The 16,327-nt window shown below is 34.5% G+C and overlaps 1 protein-coding gene across 2 annotated transcripts in view; it reads right to left on the bottom strand.

Annotated features, from left to right (window-relative positions):
• The window catches only part of LOC122895787 (cadherin-10), a 175,889-nt gene that overhangs the window by 49,837 nt on the left and 109,725 nt on the right, over positions 1–16,327 (bottom strand). For both annotated transcript variants that reach the window (XM_044233489.1, XM_044233494.1), the window contains exons 3-5: positions 6,372–6,666; positions 4,753–4,872; positions 4,200–4,367 (exon numbers count right to left, since the gene is read on the bottom strand). In XM_044233489.1, the coding sequence (XP_044089424.1) occupies positions 4,200–4,367; positions 4,753–4,872; positions 6,372–6,666 (583 nt within the window). The remainder of the gene's footprint in view (positions 1–4,199; positions 4,368–4,752; positions 4,873–6,371; positions 6,667–16,327) is intronic.

Here is a 16,327-nt window from a genome sequence, read left to right as displayed (position 1 = left end):
TTACACTCTGAATCTCCTTCACCTTTTCCATATGTTGGGTATAATAATAATATAATATATAATAATAATAATAATAATAACAACAACAAGGAGTCTATATAGGTTAGTACTGAGTTCTCAATGTTATCCTGCATATGGTCTTCATAAACTGTGGGACTCTCTCCAAACACTGTTTTTTTAATTTATTTTTTATTTTTTTAAGATTTCATTTATTTATTTGACAGAGAGAGATCACAAGTAGGCAGAGAGGCAGGCAGAGAGAGAGAGAGAGAAGGAAGCAGGCTCTCCGCCAAACAGACAGCCCGATGCAGGACTCGATCCCAGGACCCTGAGTTCATGACCTGAGCCGAAGGCAGAAACTTAACCCACTGAGTCACCAGGTGCCCTGGTTTTTTAATAAAATGATTAGAAATTAAAAACGAGTTCTCTGGATGTCAGACTATCAGGTAACATTCTAATTGTGATGAGTGAGTGTTCCCAATAGTAAGGTATGGATGCAAATATTCATAGCAGAAAAGATAATTGAGAAAATAAAAATCCACAAATTATGTTTGTCTATAATTAAAAAATAATGAGACAAGATACAAGGTACTCTAAGATCCCTCTAAATGTACCATACTGTACATCTGGAGTTGGACATGGATTTCAACCCACTTCTTTCATTACTTATAGTTTGGCTCTAACATCTACAGCCTTGGTTTCCTCATTTCTAAAATGGAGATCATAACACTGAGCTGAATGAGTTATTGGGATTAAATACAATAGGTCAATAAATAACTTGGTACAATGTCTAATTGGATTAGCCATTTTTAGATAAGCTGCATTTTTGATACATGGGTATATATGTTCCTGAGCATTTAAAATATAATACTGCTCTTAATGGTCATTTATTTATTTTTTTTAAAGATTTTATTTATTTATTTGACAGAGAGAGATCACAAGTAGGCAGAGAGAGAGGAAGGGAAGCAGGCCCCCTGCTGAGCAGAGAGCCCGATGCGGGACTCGATCCCAGGACCCTGAGTTCATGACCTGAGCCGAAGGCAGAAACTTAACCCACTGAGTCACCAGGTGCCCTGGTTTTTTAATAAAATGATTAGAAATTAAAAACGAGTTCTCTGGATGTCAGACTATCAGGTAACATTCTAATTGTGATGAGTGAGTGTTCCCAATAGTAAGGTATGGATGCAAATATTCATAGCAGAAAAGATAATTGAGAAAATAAAAATCCACAAATTATGTTTGTCTATAATTAAAAAATAATGAGACAAGATACAAGGTACTCTAAGATCCCTCTAAATGTACCATACTGTACATCTGGAGTTGGACATGGATTTCAACCCACTTCTTTCATTACTTATAGTTTGGCTCTAACATCTACAGCCTTGGTTTCCTCATTTCTAAAATGGAGATCATAACACTGAGCTGAATGAGTTATTGGGATTAAATACAATAGGTCAATAAATAACTTGGTACAATGTCTAATTGGATTAGCCATTTTTAGATAAGCTGCATTTTTGATACATGGGTATATATGTTCCTGAGCATTTAAAATATAATACTGCTCTTAATGGTCATTTATTTATTTTTTTTAAAGATTTTATTTATTTATTTGACAGAGAGAGATCACAAGTAGGCAGAGAGAGAGGAAGGGAAGCAGGCCCCCTGCTGAGCAGAGAGCCCGATGCGGGACTCGATCCCAGGACCCTGAGTTCATGACCTGAGCCGAAGGCAGAAACTTAACCCACTGAGTCACCAGGTGCCCTGGTTTTTTAATAAAATGATTAGAAATTAAAAACGAGTTCTCTGGATGTCAGACTATCAGGTAACATTCTAATTGTGATGAGTGAGTGTTCCCAATAGTAAGGTATGGATGCAAATATTCATAGCAGAAAAGATAATTGAGAAAATAAAAATCCACAAATTATGTTTGTCTATAATTAAAAAATAATGAGACAAGATACAAGGTACTCTAAGATCCCTCTAAATGTACCATACTGTACATCTGGAGTTGGACATGGATTTCAACCCACTTCTTTCATTACTTATAGTTTGGCTCTAACATCTACAGCCTTGGTTTCCTCATTTCTAAAATGGAGATCATAACACTGAGCTGAATGAGTTATTGGGATTAAATACAATAGGTCAATAAATAACTTGGTACAATGTCTAATTGGATTAGCCATTTTTAGATAAGCTGCATTTTTGATACATGGGTATATATGTTCCTGAGCATTTAAAATATAATACTGCTCTTAATGGTCATTTATTTATTTTTTTTAAAGATTTTATTTATTTATTTGACAGAGAGAGATCACAAGTAGGCAGAGAGAGAGGAAGGGAAGCAGGCCCCCTGCTGAGCAGAGAGCCCGATGCGGGACTCGATCCCAGGACCCTGAGACCATGACCTGAGCCGAAGGCAGCGGCTTAACCCACTGAGCCACCCAGGCGCCCCTGAAATTTGAATTTTAATGCAACTAAGCATGAGATTTATTAGTCTTGAGATTAATCCTAGTCTTGATATTTATTCTAAAAGAACTATTAAGGATTATTATTGGTTTTCTTTTCCCTGCCCACGCTATAGGTAATCTGGAGCTATAATCTGGTTATTTGAAAAGAGCATAAATGAATACTCTTCTCTGTGTTTTGGGCCAACCACCATAATAGCAGACCTAATGGACATACAACTTAATATCTAACAAAAGGATCATCACAAATAATAAGCAAAAAATTAGTGTGCTCAAAAACATTCCATATGAATTTTATAATTTATCTACACACATGATTTTAAATAATTCAATTGAAATTATTATTATTAATTATTAATTAATTATACTTAATTATTAATTATTGAAGTTAGATAAAAATAGCATAGAAGAGAGGTAAAATGCTTTTAAACAGTCAAAATAACCCTAATTTCTTCTGCTTTGTATTCTTTAGTATAAAAATATAAATATCACAAAAAAGCTACATTTTAGTATGATATCACAAAAGTATTTAAGCTAAAACCAAACTAAAATTGAAAGATCAATTTAGAAGTTAATACACAGCAAATGTTAAAACTTAAGGACTTATAACCTATTACAGCCTTTATATTATGCTACATTTTTAACAACATAAAATTCTACCCTGAAGTGTAGGACCTTTCAGGTTAGTAGGAAATTGTCTGATTCTTGGGAGTGAGAGATCCTCTACTCTCAAGGATCTGAGATCCAACATCACCTTCTCTGGTTGCATATCTACCAAATTTGTATAAAAAGGGAGAATAAATACATATATTATATGGTCAGAAGCTAATGGTTCTTAAATATTGTTGATCTCTAAGGGGTGCCTGGGTGGCTCAGTGGGTTAATGCCTCTGCCTTCAGTTCAGGTCATGATCCTGGGGTCCTGGGATCAAGCCCTGCATCAGCCTTTCTGCTCAGCAGGAGTCTGCTTCCCTTCCTCTCTCTCTGCCTACCTCTCTGCCTACTTGTGATCTCTGTCTGTCAAATAAATAAAATCTTAAAAAAAAAATTGTTGATCTCCTTTGAGAATTTGAAGGGTTCATTTTATAACAAAAATAGATCTAAATAGAAAACAGTAACACTGAATAGATTCAGTGTTTTATAACTAAATATGTCATTAATACAAAATGTTTCAATATTAAAAAAAAATGTCTTAGTATCATTACCATTCCAAACACAGAAATAGTAACTTCAAGTCTGACCCACTGATATTAAATACAAGTCTGATTAGTTTGTTAAGTTCTGGCTTATATCGTCATTTCTGGCCGAGTCTTCATATTATGACAAATTAGACATTTTATTGAAAAATTTTACCCTCAGGTTAGACTCTTTCTTATTAAATTCTAAGCAGAAATAAACACATTCATAGTAGAAGTATGGCTTTGTTAAAAACAACAACAACAACAACAACAACACATTATTTCCTTTTACTAACTAGAAGAAATAGTTCTTGGATTACAGTCATAGATGCAGGTTTTGTGATCATAGATCCCCTGCTTCCAAATGAAATATGTCTGAAATGTTTAATTTTTATATTTTAGTAACATATGCTGAATTCATCAGCATATACACTTTTCCTTCACATTTGTAGCCCATTTTCAATGCTTTTAAAATTAAATGATTGACAATTGCTTTTAACTTTCTCTTCTCAGTTCATAGCTTTTGCCCTGTGGAAAGACCATGAAAGGCAGCTTACTCTGGAGGAAGCGAGGCGGATTGTCATTTACATCTGTCAGTGTGATGTTCACCGTGGTAGTCCCCGATAAACCTCCCATCTGGCCGCCCATATCTTTGGCCTGGATTACCACTTGATATTGCTCCCTGTTTTCTCTGTTCATGTTTGGTAAAGCAGTCCTGATGATACCTTGAAGAAAATATAAAGAACTTTTGTTATCATCATTAAAATCTCAGCTAGTAGCTGACTAAGACCACAAATTATTGCAAATGTGGTTCAATGTAAATATTTTACCCTGTGTGTGTGTGTGTGTGTGTGTGTGTGTGTTTTCTATTACCTGAAGAGGGTCATAGGTGCTATATAGTGACCTAAACCCATAGATTAAGAAACATAAAAACAGGTATATTTCTATCACCTCAATCATTCAACTTCGAATTCTTAAATCTTTAATTGTGGCATCATCACTCTTCAGTAAGCATTATAGTTAATGTTTTGTTCTTATCTTCCCACCTTTTTTCTACTTATAAAGATGATAAAGATTTAAATTAACAAACACTGATTCATGGTTCCTGACCTGTTTCAGGCTCCACAGAGAAATATGGCTGCCCTTGAAGGATGCTGTAAATGACTCTGGCGCTGTTCCCATAGGAAGGGTCATCGGCATCTGTAGCTGTGACTTGCACCACAGAAGTACCTGAAGTATCCAAACTCAGCTTAGTTCTGCACAGTACCAGAAGGAGGAGCAAAAGCACTGGTTTTCATGGAAGACTCAAATGATTTTGGCTTTAATAATGACCTCTTAAAGAAATATTTATGTATAATTGACATGAAAATCATGTTTATACTGTTATTACAGGAAAACTGTGAATTCAGCTACAGAGTTAGCAAACAGGTATATTTTCATGCATGCATAGATAATGCTACAATATATCAGATTATAATAAATGCAGTTACTTTACAAATGCTAAGGTTTGATATTTAAATTCATTTTCACATAATAGATTTGTTTAGTGTAAAGGGCATATCTGATCACAAGGGAGTAGGTGTGCTCCTCTTTCCTCCTCTCCACTAATTAACTATAAAAATAATTAACATCTGCTCTAGAATACAATTTTATGAATAGATTAAATTCTAAATTTAGAAACAATCCAAGATGATCCCAAGTTCCATGAACTATTAAAAGCTATTTAATAAAGTTCAAGAAATATAAAAGGGCTTTACAATAAAGCAATTGCCAAAGTCCTTGGGATTTAGTGAAGTAAATATTAAATAATAATCCCAGAACAATGCTTTTGAGAAATGCAGAGTTGAAAATGTGCTGCTGCATCTGTTAAAAGAAAAGTATCAGAATTATTTCATCGGTTTATATGACCTCTGCCACGTTTGAGAAATAAATCTATTCTACTAAGTCTAAATATACGTCTCTAAAAAAATGTTATCATTGTTTCCTGATATTTACTCTTTTTGTCAATCTCTATTTAATAAAAAAAAAAGCAGTCTGAACTTTTTTTTGCTTACAAATACAACTTTCATTTATTTCCAATAAAAAAGAAAATTCCATTATCTTGAATGTTATACTCACAGGTTTTTCACGCCTTCTGTTTTACAGATTCTACAACCTAATTTTTTAAATTCTGTAACAGTATGTGATTGTGGAATTTCAATTGGGTTATTTGAATAACAGATTTATATCAGCAGAGTTTTATATATAACGATTATAATTAAAAGTTTCAAAATACTTAATATGAAAGAATCAGATAATCTAATCAATTCCACCTTTTGTATTATCTAGATAACAAATTCTTTAGATAAATTATAACTAGGCTATGGATGCAAAGACTCTATAACTATAGTGTTCTGAATGTTTGTATTTGAGGTCAGATTTTTATACAGCTGCTATACAAATCTCTGTGACAAAGATATATTTCCATAGTTCTTTTACTGAAGTTCAATGATATTTTCTTGGGTTTTTGAGGGAAGTATCTACTTATTTGTAGAGACTTACAAGTCCATAGCATGTAAGAAATTATTAATCTTTTTTTCTGACTCATTTTCTACATGAGGAAATTAGTAAGTACTTTTGGAGGGAATCAAAGAAAATGTCAATTAACTGATTATAGTATTTTGAGAATTTCTTGATAATCATTTTTTATACTTCTGGGATACCATGATAAATTTTATAAATGAACTTACCCACAACGGACATTTCTGGAACACTAGCTGTATAAATTTCTTCTGGGAACGTAGGCTCATTGTCATTGATATCATGGATTTTGATCACAAACTCAGACTCTGGTTCTACTGGTCTCAAAGTTCTTCTGTTAATAGCTTGTGCACGCAGAGTATAAAAGGCCTTTTCTTCCCTATCAATTCTTCTTGTGGCATGAATGTCACCTGTTTTTTCATCAATAATAAAAAGAGTACCTGCTCCATCTCCAGATAAAATATATTTGAGTGATCCATCTCCTTTATCTTGGTCTGAATGAAGCTAGGGGAAATAAAAAAGAGCATATCCATGATAATGTCTAAAGGTACATAATGCTGAAAGAATTCAAAGTCTCTCGTGTCCCATCACTGAATAATGGGGTCAGTTATCTTAGTTCCTGAAATGAGAGTTGAATAAGTATGAACACACTCATCCATATATCTTAAACAATGAGACTAGCATCTCACATATCAGTATGATTTTTACTCTAAATGGGAAAAAGTAATAAAAATAAACACAGTTCCCTTCTTTGCTTTGCTTGGTAAATAACCATTTTCATAGGCAATTAACTCCTGACAAAGACGTATGTCATCAGTCTTGACATGCTTGTGTAAACATTTCTTCTCTCATCTCTTTCCGTGAGTGAAAAATTCTTTTACTTTCATATTTTGAGGAAATTCTTATAAACTTGTTAGTGCATTTCCATTGCAGAATTAGTGATGTCTTAACTGTAAGACAGGCAAAGTTGTAAGAGACATAGCTCCTATGTTAGAAACACTATGTATTAATTTTTGGTTCACACGGGCACACACACACCACAAAAAAGATGGCCTCACAGATAAATCTGGGACTCAGGGAAAGAATACAAACAGATGTCTATATTTTAAAATTATAAATCAAATTAATACATTCTACAATAAATTGTGCTCTATATAGGCTCCTATTTACCTTGTGAAGTCTAACTTCTTAATAACCTTAAGCAAGTTTTGTATAGGAAAGAGGAAATGCAAAGCATGTCGATTTCTTGCCCTTTGCCTATGCCCACAAGACTAATCTTCCAAAATTCACTAATCACGTCAAAGAGTTTTGCAAGCATTCATGTGGACACCTCAGCCCAGTGTGTCACCCATCCCAGTGCAAATGCTACCCAGGAGTCCATGTTTTCATGGACAAATTCTATCTATGTTGTATTTTAACAGATGTTCACTAGGCCTGCCCCAGGATTAAGGATGTATATAACAGTGGGTATGTCTGGCCTTTGGGCGAATGACGTGTAGGAGAGAGCCTCCTTGGACCTAAAAGTAAGCTCAAGGATGTCTGGGCAGGGAATAATGGGTCCCAAGTGGAAATTGATGTGTAGATTCCAGATATGGATATCCCCTGCACTCCATGGAATTCTTACCCTGAACAGTGGGGATTAGGTGTTGGAGCAACAGAGCATGGCTTTGTAACATACAAAGATTTTAAGTTTTTCTTTAATTGTACCATCCAACCAATAAACATTTTCTATGTTGGGATCACAGTTTAATTATTTGCAATAAGAGATTACGTCTTTAAAATTTGGGTTTTTTTAATCAGATAAGACATATGAAAACAATGTGTAGATTTTCTCAACTTCTATAAGGCATTTATTTTAAGTTAGACATCAATGAAAACTTTTTTTTAAAGAATTCATGTAAAATGTATTCATAAATCAGAATGGGCACATTGATGTATAATTAAAAATTAAAAATTGAAGACAATATCCTTCAATTATAAAAAAAATACAGAATTAGATATTCATCTAAATAAGGTTTGGTGTTTTGCTTTAGATTATTTACATCAACAGACATTTTCATCTAATTGCATATAGAATTTAAAACTGATTACTTTCTATTTAATACAGAATCTTACTTCTTTATTTAAAATTTCTTTTTCTTTTTTGAAGCTTATGGCGGTGAACTTGGCTATGGAAACATTTTTACATGACCATGAAGTTGTTTAAAATAAATACATGTTAGAAACACACCCCTATGACTAAGATGTTGTATTATTGGTTATTGTTGGGTCTATAAAAGCAGTCTACTCTTTAGTTAATGGTTTTTAATACTTAGCATGAAGCCATCCAATTTGGATCAAACTCAATTTTTCTGATTTCTGGACAAATAACTCATTATTACAGATATAATGAGGGGCAAAAAAAAAAACCCCACTGGATATGTTCTTTAAAGAAAAAGAGAAGTCAGGTAACAAGTAGCTTTTTACTGCATTTTTAGCTATTCATAAACAACAAGATAGGGTTGAGAAACTGCAGAACTCTCTGCTTTTAGCTTAAAAGTGCTCAGAAGAAACATATGACTGTGTTGTCCAGGGAACCACTTTAAAAAAGTCACAAGATTGATGCTTTTTAGTTATTGAAAATACGCATAGTTGCCAGGAAACTTTCCAATTACATGAATGTGCAACCGTGGCAATTTTCCAAATGGCAAATATAAGCACTGCATATTTCTTATTCTGTCTGGGAATCAAAATAATTCAAGAAAAGATTATTGATATTATCAATCATTTGATCAGATAACTGTGGTTTGTAGTAAACAGTCATGACTTTTATTATCTATTCATTCAACAATTTTAATTGAAAAATGTGTGTTTATTCTCATAAGAATCAAGTACTTCTAAAAGTAAATCAACAATTCCATTCCTTTGCTATGGAAAATTCAAGTGTTGTGTGTAATAGAAATTCACAGGACATCTCTAAAGCTAGCTCACAGCAGAATGTGAGGCTTTCCTACAGTACATAACACTTAAACTACCAGATAAAGAATATGTAGAGGTTTAAACTTGGGAAATTTTTGCATTTTACAAATCATACAGACCACTAGATGAATACAGAATGTAGACTTGGAGTGGGGAAGGGTACAGAGAAAGATGGGAATCATGAAGACCAGTTCTGCTATTCTAAACAGTTCGACATGCAAGTAAAAAAATCGCTAGAATGGTGAGATCTAATTATTATAAAGTTCAGTTTTGAAATATGAATCACAGCAGGATTTTTACCTTCACTTATACACAGCAAGAGAACCTTGTGTCTTATAATTGTGGAAGTTTCCATGGGATTAGAAAGTTGCACATGGGGGATGAGGGTTAAAATCTGGGCTGTGGGGAACCAGAAATGAGTCTTAAGGAGGGCCACGTGTTATGATGAGCGCTAGGTGTTCTAGGCCAAGAAATGAAAGGATTTCTACTTCCTTATAATTAAGGGAAACAAATGAGACCTACACGTTTATAAGTTTTGGTCTTGAAAATGAGTGTTGGGTGTTATATGCAAATAAAGAATCATGGAGCACTACATCAAAAACCAAAACTGTACAGTGACTAACATAACATAATAAAAAAAAAAAAGGGAAAAAAAGCCACATGTATAATGCATTTTTCTTAAACCATTAGAGCTTGCGTAAAATTTAAAACAAAACAAATGTATCTTCCTTTCTCACAGAGCACTAATACTAGAATAAGGGACCCAAATGACCACATTTGGGGGCTTACCATTGGCCTGTGTTTATTAAAATATTATTAACTGGACAGGTAAAGAAACTGCAACAGATATTTACTATGAGGCAAAGAGATGTATTTCTAGACCCCCAAAACCTGGGGGGTTGAAACTGTGGTTGAAACCATCCCAAGATAAGAGCTAACTCATAGCAGGTAGGCTGATGATACTGATTTCTCTTTTTTCCTTCTTTTTTCTTTTAAATTTAATTTTATTTATTTATTTAACAAAGAGAGATCACAAGTAGGCAGAGAGGCAGGCAGAGAGAGAGGAGGAAGCAGGCTCCCCGCTGAGCAGAGAGCCTGATGCGGGACTCAATCCCAGGACCATGGGATCATGACCTGAGCTGAAGGCAGAGGATGACCCCACCGAGCCACCCAGGTGCCCCATGATACTGATTTCTTAACAATTACAGAACAAGACCACTGGATAAAATTCTTGAATTCTATTCTCCAGCTTAAGTGTTCTCTCTTCTCTTTAACTTGCTCTTTATTATTTTAATTATCTCTTCTTTTGTATATTTTTCCCACCCTTACCCTGGTACAATGTCTCTGTTCCTCATTCCTTATATGCGTGATAAAATTTTATTTCACTTCTGACTCATTTACTAAGTAAGTAAAGATCAGACCAGGGTTAGTTAGTCCTTCTAATAATTGCTTTCTCATTCCTCTTCTCTCTCTCTCTCTCTCTTTAAATTTGGGTGTTAGGTACCAATACTTGGATTTATTAATCCTTAATTGAACAATACCAGTTGTTTATGTTACCGAGAAATATGATTACGGATCATGTGCCAAGTATCTTACAGCATCCAATTTGAAATAACTTTTGTATTGATTTGACCTTGTGCTATTTTATTATGTGAGACATTAAGTTTTCTTTAAACAGAGAAAAAAATGTCAGAATATTGTGCCTTTAGTTCCTCAGTAACACCTGTTCTCCAGTGTGAAACATTTGTGCCACAAATCTTTAAGAAGAATTTTATGTTAATACTGACCTTTTCTTTCTTGAGGAAAGCCTATTAAAAATTCACAACCTGCTGTGTTCCTTGTAAATTCACAAGCAGATAAAGGACATGGCAAGATACATGACAATTAATGAAAATAGAACAACTTGGTCCTGTGCTGCACATTTAAAAGTCATTTTCCTATTATTTAACTTTTCTATTTAGTTGTGGTTAATTATATAACCCATTTGCTTGTAGTGAGTAGCTTGCTTAATAATTAAAACTAAATAACCCATTGATTTTAAAGAAATGCTTGAACCACAAATTACTTAATGAAAGCCTGTTAATTTTGAGTGTGACAAATTTCTGATAAATTTACATTTCATGTAAAGTGTCATCTTAAGGTATTTGTCCAAAACAAAGTTTGTGACCTAATCGAGGTCTCACAGCTTATCTAGTTTAAGGCCACCTTTTTTTTTTTTTAAGATGAAAAAACCGAGATATGGTCAGCTTTGTTTTTTTGTTTGTTTGTTTTATGACACAAAAGTTAAATTAAAATTATACCTCAGGACAGCTGTTATGTTGGTGGAATCTTTATCTCTCAATATTAGTTCTTTTTTTTTATTTTTCAGTTCCTCACATTAAGAAATATTATCTAAAAAACTCAAAGTATCTATCTGTAAAGTACAGGAAATTTAAATAATTTATTACCAAAAGAATAATTGATAAAAGATGTTACCTTGTGTTTTCACCCTTGGCTGCAAGAAAATGAAGAACAAGTTTTATAAAAAAGTAAAAAACTGCCAAGAAAACTAATTACTACTCGTTCAGAGGAATTTGTATTGCTGTATGAGATTCTTTCTCATTCAGAATATTGATATCTTTTTGGATGTTGGTAATTGTTAATATTTAGTTCCATTCCAAAAACTGGAAAAAGGCAGAAGAGAATATTTGAATTATGTTTATAAAATCATATTAGAATTATATTCATAACAGACTAGATCTTTTTTTTTAAGATTGCACTTATTCATTTGAGAGAGAGAGCAAGAGGGCGGGGAGGGTGGGTTGGGGGTCAGGCAGAAGGAGAGGAAGAAGCAGACTCCATACTGAGCAGTGAGCCCAAGGCTGAGTTTGTTGCCAGGACCCTGGGATCATGACCTGAGCCAAAGGCAGACATTTAACCAACTGAGCCACCCAGGCACCCCTAGACTAGTTCTTTTTTTTTTTTTTTAAGATTTTATTTATTTATTGAGAGACAGAGAGAGAGCAAGAGAGAGCACAAGCTGGAGGTGGGGGAAGCAGGCTTGCCTCTGAGCTGAGAGCCTGGGGCGGGGAGGGGGGGCGCTTGGTGTCGGGACTCTGGGATTGGCAGCTGTTTAGCCTACTGAGCCACCAGGCAACCCTAGAATAGTTCTTTGAAGGATACATTTTGATGAACAAGTCACAAGGTCTATAACATTCACGACCTGAGTTTAAGAATTTTTTGTGTGTGTACATTAACTTTAAAATATCAGAAACTGTTGAATAGATTTTCTAATGCACAGTGATAATTTTATGACCATTATTCTCTCAAACAGCCGATTTAGTCTATATTTGTTTAAATAAATCCAGAATGTGGCAAATATGTTGGGGTGTTCTGGCAGGATCATCATTAGCAATTTGCTCTAATTGCTCTTGTAATATAATATCAAATGGAAAATAAGACATTGAATCAAATACTACAAATTTATATCCAATAAAAAAATAGTAGTAAAGATGGGCTAGCATCAGAAAGCAGCTGAAAGCATGTTAAAGCAAGTAAACACAGTCTGGTCAGAAATAAATACATAGTTACTCATTTTGTTGAGAATGGGGAAGAAAAGGGAAGAGGAGTGGTAAATCTTGAACTGGAGGATGTGAAGTTTACGGATTAAGACTAGGCATTATTTTAATATTAGTGATATAGAAAAATAAAGCCAATTTTTCTGAATCCCAATGAAACAAATTTCTCGTCAAAACCAGAAATGGAGAGGAGAAATTAAAGCTTATCAATGAAATGGATTGTAAAAAAATTATGATAATTTTAAAATACCCCAAATATATGATTTAGATTGGCAAATACTTTTTGAACAATCTTATTCTGGGGCCAGAGGCAAGCACAGAGGATTAAATGATGGATGGATAATGATGTCTGCTTAACTTTGGGTCTGGTTAAAAAAAAAAAAAATGGTTCATTTTCCACATTTGAGAGAGTTCTCTAGAGAATGTCTTCTAAGAGGAAAATCCCCACTGGCGTCTAGAGTTAATAACTAGGGATTCCTTTTCCCATTTGGTCTTCCAAGGGTATAGCCTGTCAAAAGTTGTGTGGGGTGTTTGTTGTTGTTGTTGTGTTTTGTTATTTTTGCTTATGGACCACCCCAACTGGTGAGTCTAATCTGGCATCATCCTATAGTTTTGGGGCACTCTTTGAAGCCATTAGAAATTACTCAAGAGCCTGCCACAGGTCAGATTTCTTAGCAGAGAGAGTTCTAACATTCAAGAAGACATCAGTTAGAACTGCTGCTAACTCACATCTTGAAACATCTCAACTTGGGTGCATTGCTTTACTAGTACTGTAAAGATACCAAGATTACACTGAAGGGATTTATTTAAGTTTTCCACAGACATAATTTTACAGGATATTATCTGCTTCAGGACTTTAAATGATATGTATAATACACAGTAATCATATTATTTCTGATGTATTAGTTTATTCTTTCCAAAGAGAATTATTGGAGAATATTAGAGAATATTTTAGAGGAGGTTCATATTCTTTTTTTTTTATATTTTTATTTATTTATTCGACAGAAATCACAAGTAGGCAGAGAGGCAGGCAGAGAGAAAGGAAGGGAAGCAGGCTGCCCGCGGAGCAGAGAGCCTGATGTGGGGCTCAATCCCAGGACCCTAAGATCATGACCTAAACCGAAGGCAGAAGCTTTAACCCACTGAGCCACCCAGGTGCCCCAAAGAGGTTCATATTCTTTTAGAAGTCTGGCATCTTCCTGCTTATAGTTTTGAAAATCACAAAATTATGCAATGTATCCCCTTATGGTGTGAAAATTATGTGAAACATTTTACACCTCATTTTCCCCTGAAACTTGGAGAAGTCTACTTAAACACCTTGGATTTATAATATAGGAATATATATAAATACATGTCTAAACAGTTGTTAAGGAAATGTAAAATAATTAAAACTAAGAGATTTTCATTTTCAATCTAAAAGGTGAAAAGAATTTAGAGAAGAATTAATAAAGGACAATCACTTCTTTTCAATGGACTTAATGGGCAGCTGAGAAACCTTCCTGCTTCCTTTTCACCAAAAAAGGGCTGAAAATAGGAGGTGTAAAGTAAGGAAAGGGTTAGGCATAGTTATGCATCAAATATATTTAAGTAAGTATTTCTTGAACTGGATGGAACTAATGTAAATTGAAGGAAATGATGAGAATTCTAAGTGCGATATTATAGGACTTAGAAATTTTGGAGATTTTGCTACAGAGGCAGTATTTGAAGCTATTGGGTTTCTAAGACTTGTAAAGGTACTTTCATCTTGAAAGCTATAGAGTAACAAGTACATGATTGGATGCCCAAAGGAGAGGGACCAGGCAGCTGCCTGCTATCTCTAGGGGCTATGGTCAAGAAAAATGAAAAGGGATTTGGGTCTTTACATGCATTGGATTTTTGAAGCACTGGCTTAAATGAGAGTCTTAAAAAGGTTATGAGTGCTATCTTATAAAAGAAATTACATACATGTGATTGTGTATGTGTGTAAAATACAAAAACAATGTTATATGTAGTATCAAAGAGTGCAAATATCCTCTAAAATATGGCCACAGATCACTAAGTTAAAAATTCCCATTCTAGGTCAACTTTCTATGTTTTTCACACACAGAAAAAGGAACTGAGAAATCAGTATGGATGTTCTCTTCAGGAAAGGGGATTGCTCACTTGATTGAAAGACTTCGATTTCATCGAATGAGGAAACCTAGTTCACAGACAGTATCATGCCTCTATAACTGTTTCCTTCCCTACTTCTTTGATTCATAGTCATTTTTTTTAAAGGTTTTATTCACTTATTTGACAGACAGAGATCACAAGTAGGCAGACAGGCTGGCAGAGAGAGAGGAGGAAGCAGGCTCCCCGCTGAGCAAGAGAGCCTGATGCGGGGCTCGATCCCAGGACCCTGGGATCATGACCTGAGCTGAAGGCAGAGGCTTTAACCCACTGAGCCACCCAGGTGCCCCGATTCATAGTCATTTAAAATTCCTTTGTAAGCCTGAATTAACCTCTTTTTCCTTTGTGCTCCAATTATAATTTGTATGTATATGTTATGTGTGTGTGTGTGTGTGTGTGTGTGTGTATGGATATATGTGGATATATGTATTATATATGTATGTGTGTAAAATTTCATAACATCTATAGAAATTTTCAACTATTATTTTTATAAGTCTTTATGGAACTAAATATACTACAAATATATTTATTTTGAGGATAAAAACCAAGTTTTTATTCCTTTGGACTCTTAACATTTCACAGAACATAATACATAATTATTTACTTGTGGAAGAAAATGAACATCAGCACCAAATGCCACAGCCATGAGGAATAAAGAGTTCATTTTGTACTACTTTCTTGGAAAGGCTAAATATTCTGAATGGAGTGAAATGGAAGTAGAAGTCCATAATGAAAACTCCACATTATCAGTGCACACAAAGAAAATTGTATTCTTTATACTGAAAAAGGTTGGAGCTGTAAGCTAGTAGAAATTCCAGTTAACTATGAGATTGGATCAGTGATAAAAGATCTCTACACAGATTACCAGGGGACAAATTTAAGCTTTTCAGAGAAGAGCCAGGATAGAAATGCAAAACCAAATTTGTCTCTGAAACTGTATGGTAAATCATTGTAAACACCTGTAATTTATCTTAAAAGTAGGATGAGGTAGTTAGGTAAAAATAAGAGGATAATATTCCCACTGACAGTGTATATAGAGCAACCAGGTAAATTACAAAGAAAATGGATTGCCAAGGCCAAGATGCGGTGTAAACAAGAACTGAATGGACGAAAATTTGGGAGGAGAGAATAGTAGAAAAGTGAACTGGGGACTGGCAGCTGCTTTTTCCCTGTGGGAATCTGCCCACTCTGAGCTGGATTTGGAGGCAAATATCTGTGATTGTCCAAAGAGGATACCTCTGGGGTAAGAAGAAAACAGAAAAGAGTTTCGAGTTCCTGTGGTAACGGGAGTGGAGAAATGAAGGTCCTCAAATGACTTCCTGTAAGACATTTGTTGAATTGTGGGTCTGTAGATAGCTAAAGGTCCAGGCTGAAAGCCACTGAGAGCCAAAATAGAATTGTCCACATTCCTAGAGACTTGAGGTTCTAAGACTTGAAAGGAAAAACAACGGTGATGAGGTGAAAAGAAGTTCTTCCAGGGAATGTCAAAATGAACCTGAGGA

The sequence above is a fragment of the Neovison vison genome, chromosome 1, assembly GCF_020171115.1.
Source record: "Neovison vison isolate M4711 chromosome 1, ASM_NN_V1, whole genome shotgun sequence".
Lineage (NCBI taxonomy): Eukaryota > Metazoa > Chordata > Mammalia > Carnivora > Mustelidae > Neogale > Neogale vison.
The sequence above is the reverse complement of the archived record's forward strand: the minus strand, read 5'-3'. Positions and strand labels throughout refer to the sequence as shown.